We start from the raw sequence: 14231 nt of genomic DNA on the forward strand, positions 1-14231 counted from the left end.
TACAAGTATGAACCTGAAAATGAACATTCATTATATGTGACCTTTAAAGAGAACATATTATAAAAAGGTGAGATTTTCGTGTTTTCTTTTTATTATGAAGCAGGCTTAAGTTCTATATAAATACTGTGAAAGTATCGAAATGCTCAATCCACAGGGAAATACACACAGCCCGTATTCAGAAACTCTGCATTTGAAGCGAGCTGTCAGGATTTCTGTCCATTTGTGATGTCACAAATATACAATATTTAGACCCTTTACGCAGTTTTAAACATAAACATTCTAAATGTGTCCCAGTTTATTCCTGGTTGCAGTGTATGTGAATGTCATCAGCTGACAGGGAGTACACATGGACCCAAGCTGTTGTCTAGCAACGCAATCCTGTTGCAATTTCGTCGCAATTCCGTCGAAATGCGCTAAAACGGAGTGTTTAAGACTGAGGGTAAATACAGGCATATTCAGGCCGACAATATAAGGAAAATAAAGTTTTTTTTTTAACATTACAGCACGTAAACATGTTCTAGTAGAAACACAAAACACAAGTAACCTGAAACCTGAAACCATGAAAATGAGCATGATATGGGACCTTTAAACAAATCTCTCCAATTGTGCTAGACCCATCCATTTGAAATTAATTGGCAATAATCGAACCGTTCTAAAAATAATAAAAATAATTCAGTATGTTTCATGTTGCAGCTTATCAATACGTTTAGATTTATTTATTTAATTTATTATTATTACTCTCTTATTTTTGTATTATTATTGTTTTTTTGTGTTTTTTTTATTTTTTTAAATTCTATTCTTTCTTTTTATTATTATTATTATTATTATTATTATTATTATTATTATTATTATTATTATTATTCATTTTCTTAATTTTATTTCAATTTTGAATGTTGAAGTTGTTTTCTCTAGTGTACTTAATGAGTTCGTCTATAAGCTCAAATACTTAAAAAAATGGTTTATAAACTATTGTAATTACGAACTGTAAATTGCATATATGAAAACAACCTCGAAAAAAGGAAAAAATAAAGTAAAAAAAATAAATAAAAATAAATAAATAATCAAAAATAATTCTGTATGTTTCATGTTGCAGCTTATCAATACGTTTAGATTTATTTATTTAATTTATTATTATTACTCTCTTATTTTTGTATTATTATTGTTTTTTTGTGTTTTTTATTTTTTTATTCTATTCTTTCTTTTTATTACTATTATTATTATTATTATTATTATTATTATTATTATTTATTTTCTTAATTTTATTTCAATTTTGAATGTTGAAGTTGTTTTCTCTAGTGTACTTAATGAGTTCGTCTATAAGCTCAAATACTTAAAAAAATGGTTTATAAACTATTGTAATTACGAACTGTAAATTGCATATATGAAAACAACCTCGAAAAAAGGGAAAAAATAAAGTAAAAAAATAAAAAAATAAAAAATAAATAATCATATTGAGATGCCCCTTTACAAGATTTTGCATTTAGTTTAATAATAACACAGTTGTAGTCCGTTATGGTTTAATCCCCCTCTTCTTGTTGACGCATCAGCCTGACGTTATATTGATATTAAATATATATTGAAAAGAAAACAACCTGTTTCCCCTCATCATCATCATCATCATCATCATCATCATCATCATCATCATCTCTCTCCTCTCAGCTGTCAGTCTGCTGCTGCTGCTGCTGACCACGTGGTGAGTCAGATGATCAGCTGACTCTGCCGGAGAGGAGGAGGAGGAGGAAGAGAGGAGAGATGAAGATGGAAGGGAACAGAGACGAAGCTGAGAAATGTATAAATATAGCGACGCGAGCCGTGAAAGCCGGAGACAAAGAGAAAGCGCTGAAGTTCCTCATCAAAGCAGAGAAGCTGTATCCAACTGACAGAGCCAAAGGTACGACCGTTAGTGACGTAGACCGAAGTCAGGGATAACCGTTAAACTGCTGTTAGCTTAGCATAGCTGACGTCTGTTAACACTCACTGTCTAACCTCACAGCAGCTCACATAACGACTACTGTATAACACATTTATACACGATTACTTAACCTCTTAGTCAAGAACAAACTGTGTGCTTTAAGACAGCTTTAAACAATCCGAGTTAGCATTAGCTCGCTGACTTAGGGGCCTTATGCTAGCTAGCCTAGCCTAGCTCCTCTGTAGGAGACTTATCAGTGAATATAGGGGTTATAAAACGTGATAAAAAGGTAATAAGTGTTAGTCTGTACTTCCTTCTTGTAGTGCAACAACTAACACGAGTTATCGTGAAACGTCAGTCCATGATGAAGCTGTCATTGAGTCAGTGGTTAATGCTAGCTGACAGCTTTCATTCATTGTCTGGACGACTAGCTGACCTTTGTTAGTGTTAGCTGTCATCTCACTTTCAATTCAATTAATGGACTTTCACCAAAGTCTATTACTTGAATTGAATATGAAAACATATAGGGGTTATATATGGTGTTATAAGTGTTAGTCTGTACTTCTGGGAGCTATTAGTGAAGCATTGTAATGAAACAACTAACACAATTCAATCCATGATGAAGCTGTCATTGAGTCAGTGGTTATGTGCTGGCTGACAGCTTTCATTCATTGTCTTGAGGATTAACTAGCTGACCCCTTTAAAGCATGTCTGTTAGTTGTTAGCTGTTATTTCACTTTCAATTCAAGTAAATGGACTTTGGCCTAAACCTACATTATTGATGCTGTTTGTGTGAAAGATTGCAGGTGTGTCTTCCTTCCTGCAGCTGTCAGACTCCACAACCAGCACTGCTCCCAGTAGACCACTTACACACCAACAAACTGACATAACCTGATATTATTAAGTAGCAGACAGCACACCATAGTGTTGAAATACTCTTTTACAAGTAAAGTACAAAAGTATTAGCATTAAAAAGATACTCGAAGTATCAAAAGTAAAATTACTCATTGTGCAAAAATAATTTAGTTTATTTTATTTGATATGGACATCATAGTAGCATTATAATTGTACGTACATTTAATTGACTACCTGCCCACAGGAGGCTTAAAACAAGTAAATAGAGAACAAATAAATAAATAAACATACACAAATACATACACAAAAATACAAAATGCAGGTGTGTCTTCCTTCCTGCAGCTGTCAGACTCCACAACCAGCACTGCTCCCAGTAGAACACTTACACACCAAAAAACTGACTTAACCTGATATTTTCAGGTGGAATTTCATTCATTCATCCATCCATTCATTCATTCATTCATTCATTCATCCATTCATTCATTCATTCATTCATTCTCACTGTGCAATATCATTTTCCACTTGTGCAATTTTTGTTAATAGTCTGTTTATTGTCAATACTGTATATACTGCTCCTATTTTTATACTTCCTTCTATTCAAATTAATCATATTTTGTTTAGCTATTTTTTACTGTGTTAGATGATGCATCTTGTTTTATGCACTATCCCCTTTGCTGCTGTACACTGCACATTTACCCACTGCGGGACTAATAAAGGAATATCTTATCTTATCTTAAAGGGTTCGTATGGGGTTTCAGTGAGGACAGCTAGAGCACACAAGTGTAGCCTGGAGAGGGATGTAGTCACGACTGCAAATCCTTTAATTGAATGATTGACCCGGAGTATAGGCTAATCCGAGACACACAACTGTCTGTGACATGAACGTAAACAGGTGTTAGGTTAAGTAAGGATGGGACTGTCCAAACGTGCTTCGGATTAGATAGATAGATAGATAGATGGATAGATAGATAGATAGTTAGATAGATAGTAACTTTGTTGATCCCAAGGGAAATTCAAGTTTCCAGCATCATAGTTCCATAGTGCAAAACATGTTAGTAAAAAGGCAGTAAAAAAGTTAGTAGTGCAAAGTACAAAAAAATATACCAGATATCAAAATACAAGAAGATGAAGAAAACTGTTAAAACTGAATATAGTGCAGGGTAACAGCTGTGATAGACGACTATTAAAAATAGTTAACATTACTTCTAAAAGGCTCTTTAATATACAGGATTATGAGTCTTTAAAATGTCATTATTACACTTTGGTAATATTGTTCCCTGTTACATTCATGCCATTAAAGCATATTGAATTGAATACAGGATTGTGAGTTACTGTGTAAGCGGGTAGATAAACATGCACATTGATGACCAGGAGCTCCTCAGTTGTTAAACTGTAACTTGTCAGTTAAAAGTAGTTAAATGTACAACTATGTCCTTTTGTCTGCATAATGGACCTTTTTCCACGGCAGACATTTTGAACTGTCATAGTAGGAAAAGCTCAGGTGAAATTCATAACATTAACAATGGCTCAGTTCCATTAAGTGTCCCAGTAAGCTTTCCAGTGAGCCATCACTAATTGTAATGTATGTAATTAACACACAGCTGTGCTTTTCCTACTATGACATGTCGTCATCATCATGGCATCATTGTCACATACTAAAAAGACACAATCTACTTAGTTTTAAGAGATTTACTCGTTTTTGTTTTCTCAAATTAGTTTTTGTCTAGCAGTCTAGCCCCAGAGCCTCTTTCCATATATATCTCCAAAGACAAGACAGTAATAGAGTAACTACGAGCATGAGGAATTAACTACATTTGGACAATCAGCTTTCTCCATAAAGGGCAGTCAACTCTGGAACACATTACCAACTGAAATCAATTCATTTCAGATATAAAGTCCTTTACAACAAAAGGCAAGTGCTGGCTAAAAGCTGTACCCATTTTTAGCTAATTGAACTGTAAATTACCAAGGTGTATTAGTGTGTATGTGTATTATGTATTTTATTGTATTTCCATATTTGTAATGTATTGTGGTTTTATCATACAGAAAGCTATATATTTTAATTACATTGTACATGTAAAAGCCCAACTAGGGACAAGAGTTGAAATTTAGCAATAGCTATAAACTCTCTGTGCAGCACATCAGTTTCATGCCCTGTATTGGAACTATGTTAAATTGCATGGTCCCTACCAAATAAAAAATCAAATCAAAATGACTGCCATGAAAAAGGTCTATTATGCACCTGCACCCTCAGGTTTAGGTGTGTGTGTATAAAGTGGCAATGACAGTTCCCAAGCTTCCCACAGGAAGCTTATAGATAACTGGCTTTTTCCAAGGCTGGACCTTGAAAAAACTAAACGGCACTCAGTATCACACACATGGCCATCAATTTGCAGTTAAAGTATGCAAATTCCGCTTATCAGTTTTCAGTTATTTGAGCCAATCGTCAAGGAACGTTATGGATTTTTCACCATACACATGCACACCACAGGATGTAGATGTTAAGTGACGCCCAACCAAGAATTTTTTTATAAAAAACAAACAAAATGTCCAATATAAAAAGGCATTACGCAAAAGAGAAGTTATAAAGAAAAGGTTTTAAATAATGTGCCAAAGAGGATGGGTTATAAAGTGGAAGGGGTTAGAATAAATATTACACAGGAAAAATGTGTACATTTAGGTGTGTATTGAAAGGAACGGGTGTAGTGGGACTGTGTGGGTTCCCTAGTTTTGGGCCCTGGCCAGATTATAGTTCACAGTCCTCTTTCTGAGTCTTAGTATGTTCCAATTCATCACACATCACATCATCATCGGCAGCACATATAGAGTTGACAAAAGAAGGCAGGCCAAGACAGCACCTGTACGCCAGCATTCCTTGTAGTAGTTTAGATCACGGCAGCCACACGGTGGGTTGTACCTGTAGTTCAAGTCACTTTCATATTTGTCCTACTGTCTTTGAGTTATCTGACATCAGTAAGATGGTTATCAACTGGTCATTCAACCCAGCATTTTCCAGTCTGCAGTGAATGTGTTCACATTAAAGAGGGAAGATTGTAACAAGTTCTCAATATAATATAGCGACTGATACATTTAATAGATTAAACAACAGATTGATATATATTTATCAGTACGGACAAATTAGGTTGTTGCAGCTGCAAAAACATACGGTTTAGCATGAGAAATGCTGTGGACTATGTCAACATGTTAAGTAGTGCTATGGGAAAGAGGGATTATGGTTGTGCAAGAGGCAGTAGATTTGTGCTTATGTTACATGTGACCGCACAATGAACATATAAGGAACAGTTAAAAGCATTTGAGAGAGAGAGAGAGAGAGATGTTTAGGCTGCTCTACTGTTTCTCTACTGTCTTTAAGTATGTATTTTTGCATCACTGATCATATTATTTCCTACATGTAGATAGCAAACTTGAACATACTGGAGGGACACTGCAAATAGTGTCCATGAGAATAGTCCATGAGATCCATAAAGGTTTGAAGAAAATAAATGTTTAATCAAGGTCTCTGTGACACACTGTGAATAAAATACAGGGGGCATATTTCAAGTTTATAAAGTGAAAGTCTTATCAATACCTGCCAATAGGGCACAGTGAGTATATTTTGTATTAATACAAATCATCATCTCAATAGTCTACACAAAGGGTCTCCTCTAGGGTTGTAGTAATCTAGATTATACTTGTTACTGTCAAAGGGACCCTGTCAAAGAATTTTAGTTTTGTTAATATATAACAACAATTTTGTTGATCATTGACATCTTGGTTATGGTCAACTAGCTACATGCTGGTTGGGAATTGGCAACTGGATTGAAATGATTTTGATTATGGAAGACAAAACTGGGTCTGCAAACAAAATTCACTGTATGCACTCAATCACTATTGTCACTTTTAAAGGTTCAACCTGTGATTGGTGTACAACATTGCTTCTACGATCACGTTAAGTCATTTATTTCAGTAGTTTTCTCTATAATTCCATCCATAAATAGCACAATGACAGAATGTGTGACTATTTTGGTCATGGGTTTCATACACTTTCTGTATTAAAACATCTTAAAGCAAAAACTCATCAAATGGGGGTCTGTGGTCTTATTTGTGTCAGTTTAGGGGTCGTTGACATGAAAAAGTTTGAAATTGGAAATCTGTACTGTGTTAGGATGATGACACTTTTTTTTTAGTGAGGTGGTTGGTTGGAAGTTATGCTTTTATTTCCTTTTGATGTGGTCATCTTCACTTGTCTTTGCAGCATAGACTACTGTGGTAATCTACTTTGGTTAGACGTGAGCTGCCTCCACGACACTGTAATGCCAGGTTACATCCAACGTTAACTTGTCTTGCATTGCCCTATATCACGTTGCATCACATGCTGATAATGCACAATCTTGTCTCTTTAACACATAACATAGTAATTAAACAATAACCTAAATTAAATCACATTTGTATGTGCAGAAAGAATGACAGGTTTGCAAGGTTTTCATTTGGCTTCAGTTGCTGCAGTATGCAAAAGCTGAAATCATCATACCATCATTTATTCACTGTACCTAAATAGTTGTCTGGACCTGGTCTACAATGTTGAGTTTTAGTTTGACTCTTCCTTTTAGTTTGATGTACTTGCATGTCATATCTTCTCCCTCCATGCACTCGCAAGCTTCTTTGTTGGGAGATTGAAGCCAGTACTTCCTTGCACCGTACGGAATTTGATTTCGTTGGCTGTTTTTCCTGGCTCAAGGGAGGCCTTTTCATTTATTGACTAGACTTTGAATTACGAGCTATTCAAAGGTCTTATTGGGTATTGTTCCAACTGGACCTTGTTAGGTAAAAGTGCACCTAACAGCACATCATGACAACGTGCCTGAGTGCTGTCTTTCTAACTTGCCCTACTTGAAAACCTTTCAACTGAGTACTTTAAATTTTGGCGTCTGAGCAAAGCTGTGCAGTAAATATGTCATACAATTCACAGCTTTGTATCAAAATTGTATTGAATCATGATCTTAAAATCCCAAATCATATAAAATTTGAAAAGCTTGGACACTTGTAATTTATCGTTTAATTAATCTTTAACCTCATCCTCTCTTCTTCAGCTTTGTTGGACGCACTAACGAAGAATGGGAGCTCGGCGGGTAACGGAGCATATCGTAGGAGACCAGGAGATAGCTCAGAGGGCACCGGTCCACAGCCAGAACGGGAAGGACAAGAGGCTGGAGTAGGCGACGTTGCTAAAAGCTTCACCAAAGAGCAGGTTGAAGGTGTGCAAAGGTGAGAATTTTGGGATTCACTGGGTCTTCTCTTTCATGCTGTATTTTCTTTTCCTTTATTTTACTCTGCTCTATCTCTATTTTTGGTGCTTTCCTACAATTGGCCCAGTGACAGCAGCTCTGTTTCTATAACACTTGATTAGCCCTGTCATCCGCGGCTGAAGGAGGACACTGTAGTCTCCGCAGTGTTGTGCAAACACAGCTAATTGTCATGGGAACCCCGTGAACTTGGTGTCTTGCCCATGAGGGGATAAAGTGAGAGACATTTAGCGGTGTGAACTAGATACTAGGTAACCACTACATGCTTTAATTTTAGACCATGAGATAGGACTACAGAGAGAGAGGTAGTGCATTTAATCCAAAGCATACGGCCTCCAATCATATCCTAGAAAGTTGCAAATATCAACTTGGGTGCTTTTATAGGATAAACATGCTGCTCGTCATTACGCAATCCTACCAGTGTATTGCACTTAAACAAGCTGTATTCTGTTGTGTTCTCATATGAAATCCTTTGGGGAAGCTTCAGTGTTGAAATATTGCATCATGTCTTCTAGGGGTGGGATTCACCAGAGGCGTCACGATACAATCTTATTGTGATTTTCAACTGCAAATTATGCAGTTTGTCAACATCTGTTTTATCTAATAAGATACAGTTTTCAAACTGTTAATCTCAGAGGTTTCATTCACATATAAGACCAGCTGTGTGTTTACATTAAAAATGTCTCCCATGTGACCTCATTAGTAGTCTTCCTCCAGTCGTGATTCAGTGACAGGTAGACTGGACGATAACTCAATATTATCGACTTTTAATACATCATGATGATTTGATCATATCATTAATGTTTAATAATATTCTGTTGTCCAAATTAAGGATTTCCGGCAAATTGCATTAAAACAAACAAACCAAATGGCTCTTTTTTTGTTTGTTTTTTACACATGTAAAGAGTTATGTCTGATGTATAGCAGGGAGATAATTGAACATCAGTTTAATTATTCTATATGTGGTTTTTCATACATTTGCTGTTTTGAAAAATATGAATATTAATTTTGTAACATTATAGCTCAGCCCTAATGATAGACTGGAATATGCATCACAGTAGGGCAGGGCAATATATCGATATTATATCAATATTGTGATATGAGACTAGATTTCGTCTTAGCTTTTGGATATTGTAATATCGTATAATGGCATAAGTGTTGTCTTTTCCTGGTTTTAAAGGCTGCATTACAGTACAGTGATGTCATTTGACAGTTCAAGCTGTCCTATTTTTTGCATTTACACACTTATTCATTATTTCCACATTACTGATGGTTATCAAAAATCTCATTCTGTAAATATTTTGTGAAAGCACCAACCCTACAATATCGAGGTATTTCTTAAAAAATATTGTGATATTTGAATTTCTCCATATCGCCCAGCCCTGCCAGGCCAGTGTATGTGCCCAATGTATGTGCATGTCCTTAATGTACATAACGTAACATTCAGAAGGTGACAGGGAAGATGAATGTAATACTGAAGGTGAACTCGAGGACAAAAAAACATTTTCTCAACTGCCTTTCTGTTGGAGTGATTAAAAATGATCCACAGAATTGTATTCAGCTGCTTCACTCTCTGTCCCTGTGTTTCAGAATAAAGCGGTGTAAGGACTACTATGAAGTGCTGGGTGTCAATAAAGAAGTCAATGAGGAAGAGCTGAAGAAAGCCTACAGGAAACTAGCACTCAAATTCCATCCAGATAAAAACCAGGCACCTGGAGCAACAGAGGCCTTTAAAAGTAAATATATATATTTTTTTACTGATCTATTCAAAGCTATTTGAAATGTTTATTTAATATGAGAATACTCCAAAAATAATCCAAAAATATTTCAAACACCTACAAAAAATCTGTTTGAAATGATATATGTCCATAACTTTAACTTTAACCCCTCCTTGATACATCAACTGTGTCCTCCTTCAGAGATTGGTAATGCATATGCAGTGCTGAGCAACCCAGACAAAAGACGGCAGTACGACCTGACGGGAGGAGAGGAGCCGAGCAGCCCGGGTCACTCACATGGAGGAGGAGGAGGAGGAGGAGGAGGCTTTGACTTCCACAGGGGTTTCGAGGCCGACATCACTCCCGAGGACCTCTTCAACATGTTCTTTGGAGGAGGCTTCCCCTCCTGTAAGTGAGCACAAAAAGTGCATTATTTCCCTTTTAAATTCGATTTGTCTTTTATCCAAATATATTGATCTTATTCATATATTCTTGTGACATCACATGTTATTAATTTAGCAGTCAATGATCTTGTCTTTTGATTTAGATGGAGCATTTAATTTAGAAATACAACCATGTTAGCTTGGCGTTTTGGTGAATGGTGACAAGTGCACCCTTTCCTCTTCCCTGTCCCTAAAATTGCACACCAGGCTTGATGTTCTACATAAGATAGAACAGCATGATCATGTAGTTTTGAATACTGATCTTTAAGAGTAGGTGACATATTCCTTATATCTGACCTCTGTCATAATATGTTTGTCTACAGCAAGTACACACACCTTCAACAACAGCAGAACGAGCTACAGCAATCAGACGGATTCCCGACAAGAGAGGACAGAAGAAAGGGGAGATGTATGTACATGGGTTCAGATTTTGTACCTTGTATTTAAATAATATATGAAACATTTTATTTGCAGATATACATTATAATTTGAATTGATCTGCACCTTTAGAAACGACATGCTTTCACTCTCATTATCGTGTGTGTTGTTGAAATGTACTCATTGCACTGTGTTTTGCCTCCAGGGGGGTTTCTCAATGTTTATCCAGCTGATGCCCATAGTGGTCCTGATTTTAGTGTCAATACTGAGCCAGATGATGGTGTCCCCTCCACCCTACAGCCTCTACTCTAGACCGTACGTACACACACACACACACACACACACACACACACACACACTGTCACTAACTGCACTTCCTGGATAAATATCTAGCCATTTTTTGGAAAAACAAAAAAGTAATTTCAGAGAGAAGCAGACAGAAGGATCTACAATATGCGTTTGAAGGATATATGGGGGGTGGGGGGGGGCTTGGGCAAACTGAATCAGCAGCGAAAACCGGTTAATAAGATAAAAATAGAAGGTAAAGCCAACAAATCACAGTGTAAAAGAGAACCCACACATCACCTGCATATCGTGACAGAAGACAATGAAATTAAGGAACAACACTGTTCTTGTTAAGCCGGGTAGGTCTATAATCACTGTTACAATCATTAAAAAGCAAAGTAGCCTGTGTAAACATTCATTATGCCCTCAGTAGTTTAGCGTAGCAAAGTGCTGGCACTAGTTAATGATGTGCTAACGTACTCTGTTAACTGAAACTTATATCTCCTCTGCGGGTAACGAGTTTAGCCATGACTAGCTCGAAATCCACAAAACCAGCTTGAAAATGGAGAAAATCTGAAACGATTGGATGAGAGTGTATGAAGCCGAGTCGTGTAGTTGTTGGAACCTGGTCAGAGCTGGCGATGCTACGCTATGATTGGCTGGTCTGCGTTTGAGGGGCGGGGCTTAGCAAAGGGTCAATTGTAGGTAGATATGGTGCCTTCAAATGGGGTCGTGTTTACCAGGTTCACGAGAAGAGTCCATATGAACGCCCCCCTCTTGTGGTATTCACGACCATGTAAGTAGAAAGCTCTGAGTTCACGAGTTGTGACATGTTTGTTGACGTTGTCAGAAATGGCGGAGGCCATGGAAGTTAATTTTTCAGTACATAATACATGAATATATTTAAATATTAGTCGTATATTGTAATTCTTCGTAATTTTATAAGATGTCTGAGGAAAATGTTGATATTCCCAACGGCCTAATCTTGTCATTATGCTTCTGTATTGTCTGCATTATGTTACCCACTTGCTAGCTTGCTAAATTGTTAGCCTCCGTGGCTTCTAGACGCCGACAGTAACGTTAATATTGCCGTTGCTTAGCATCGGTGTTCTCACGACCACTTGAACGCCAAGCACATCGTGTACACGACTTCCCATGTTGTAAACACGAGCTCACGAGTTTCATTTGAAGGCAGCAATAATCACAACTTTTTTATGTCACTTCCGATCTTTACAACTGCTTACAACATGTAATATCACAATTGATGTCTCGTCAACGAGGTGGTTTGACAACTAAAAAGTATCCACCTTTATCGCTTTTTAACATGTACTATGAAATGTTGGCACATCCTGGCGTCTCAGTAAACCTGATACTATAAAATACCTTCAGGATTCATCATATGTGGGGAATTACTACAGCTGACAGAATTTTCACAACAACTTGTACTTCCTCCATGTCCTCCAGGTCCACGGGTCAGACCGTAAAACGGCAGACAGAAAACCTGCATGTCGACTACTACGTCTCTAGAGATTTCAAGTCGGAGTTTAAAGGCTCAGCGCTGCACCAGATTGAGAAAAATGTGGAGGAGGACTATGTATCTAATGTCAGAAATAACTGTTGGAAGGAGAGACAGACAAGTGAGTAACCATGGCTATAATACACCCTCAGAACTAGCTTACTGAATTCACTTTTTTTTCCTGGACTCCTTTTGTTTTATCACTCACGTTGCTTTTCTGCTTGTCTCATCCAGAAACAGACCTGCTGTATGCTGCTAAAGTATACAGGGACGACCGAATGCGCAAGAAGGCAGAACTTATGACCATGGATAACTGCAGGGAGCTGGACAGACTAAACAACCTATTCAGGGGAGGATGAGTTGGACGCTTTTAGATTGTGTAAATGTATATGAATAGATGTATGTTCATGTTTTTTTAAGAAAGAGTCTTTACACTAGGAGCAAACACTTACTGAAATAATTTAGCTCTATTGTTGAAGTTTAAAAATGTCCCTCTCCTCGTATCCCCTCCGCCAACCTCCTCACTCCAGCCTGACCCCAGGAACCGCCTTGTTACATCTTAATGAAGCAATCTACACACACTGTAGAAAGACCTTTTTTTTAAACTCCGTTTTTCTTGTATTTTCCTGGAAACCAGATGGACAAGGACACTTGATTGTAAAGGCATGTGCTTTGAGTAGTGAGAACCCAAACAAATCACTGTCTTAAGATCAACAAACTGCTTTCGGCATCATCTGCTTGACATAAATATAAGATGAGAGACTTGGGAGGTTTGTTTGGAGATACTGTCCTCCAGCCAAATCCATTTTGTGAAGAACACAGGAACAAAAACAAGAAAATAAAATAATACAACGCTTCTTCTAGCTTCCTACTTTCCTCCGAGTGTGGATGAAGATCAATGGATCATGAAGAGATACCTGTGATTTTGCTACCAGAGAACATTTCATGTTGTCATCTTCAAAATGTGAAGGCGGTTGGGACTAAACCTGGAAGGACATTGAAACTGTTATTCATAAATGGTTGTACATTTTCATTTTTGAATGTTTGAAATTTATGCAGTTATTTAAGAAACTATAGAAGAAACAAAGTTTTTCTTCAGTGCTCGCCTAATCATTTAAATAAAGTAAAATTATTACCATAGACTGGATGTATTTGTGTCCCTGATTCAGATGTCAAAGGGTCAAAATAAACACTTTCTGACTTAAATCAAGTGCTATATAGCCATTCAGATGGTGTTGGTTTTATTTGCAAAAGTTTAGTCATTTCTGAGATTTCTGCTGCTACAGTGGAGGTGAATGGAAATTGGGAAACAGGGACTGTTTCTTTTGTACAAAGTCTTGAGTAACCGAGAAGTTGTTGACACGTCGCACAGTGATGGAATGTAACTGAAGTACATTTGCACGAGTGTTGTTCTTAAGTGCTATTTATAGCTACTTATCAGTGCTGTGAGTAGCCTACCACAAGAGCCCCTTACAGTATAGAGAATATACTGGTGGAGACCTCCTCATGTATTACCCTTGTAATAATCTCACATAGCCTAAATAGTCTTAGTTATGTGAAAGAACAACACAAGAGGAATATATTGTGTATAACAGCCATAACATAAAGACCACTGAGAGGTGAAGTGAATAACATTGATTATCTCTTTACAATGACACCTGGCAGAAGGGGGGGATATATTAGACAGCAAGTGAACATTTTGAACTTTGAACTTTGTGTTGGAAGCAGAAAAAATGGGCAAGCGTATAAGGATGTGAGCGACTTTGACAAGGGCCAACTTGTGATGGCTAGACGACTGGGTCAACAGAAAGTATCTTATAA

General features: G+C 37.1%; 1 protein-coding gene across 1 annotated transcript; it reads left to right on the forward strand.

Annotated features, from left to right (window-relative positions):
• Positions 1-1663: 1663 nt before the first annotated feature.
• dnajb14 (DnaJ heat shock protein family (Hsp40) member B14) lies at positions 1664-13616 on the forward strand. Its single transcript, XM_037764783.1, has 8 exons — positions 1664-1891; positions 7858-8032; positions 9661-9806; positions 9990-10196; positions 10555-10640; positions 10815-10924; positions 12359-12531; positions 12645-13616. Exons 1-8 carry the CDS (start codon positions 1753-1755, stop codon positions 12767-12769), a joined length of 1161 nt encoding a protein of 386 aa, XP_037620711.1. The 5' UTR covers positions 1664-1752; the 3' UTR covers positions 12770-13616.
• Positions 13617-14231: the final 615 nt, after the last annotated feature.

This window comes from Sebastes umbrosus, chromosome 3 (genome assembly GCF_015220745.1).
Source record: "Sebastes umbrosus isolate fSebUmb1 chromosome 3, fSebUmb1.pri, whole genome shotgun sequence".
NCBI classification, from domain to species: Eukaryota; Metazoa; Chordata; class Actinopteri; order Perciformes; family Sebastidae; genus Sebastes; species Sebastes umbrosus.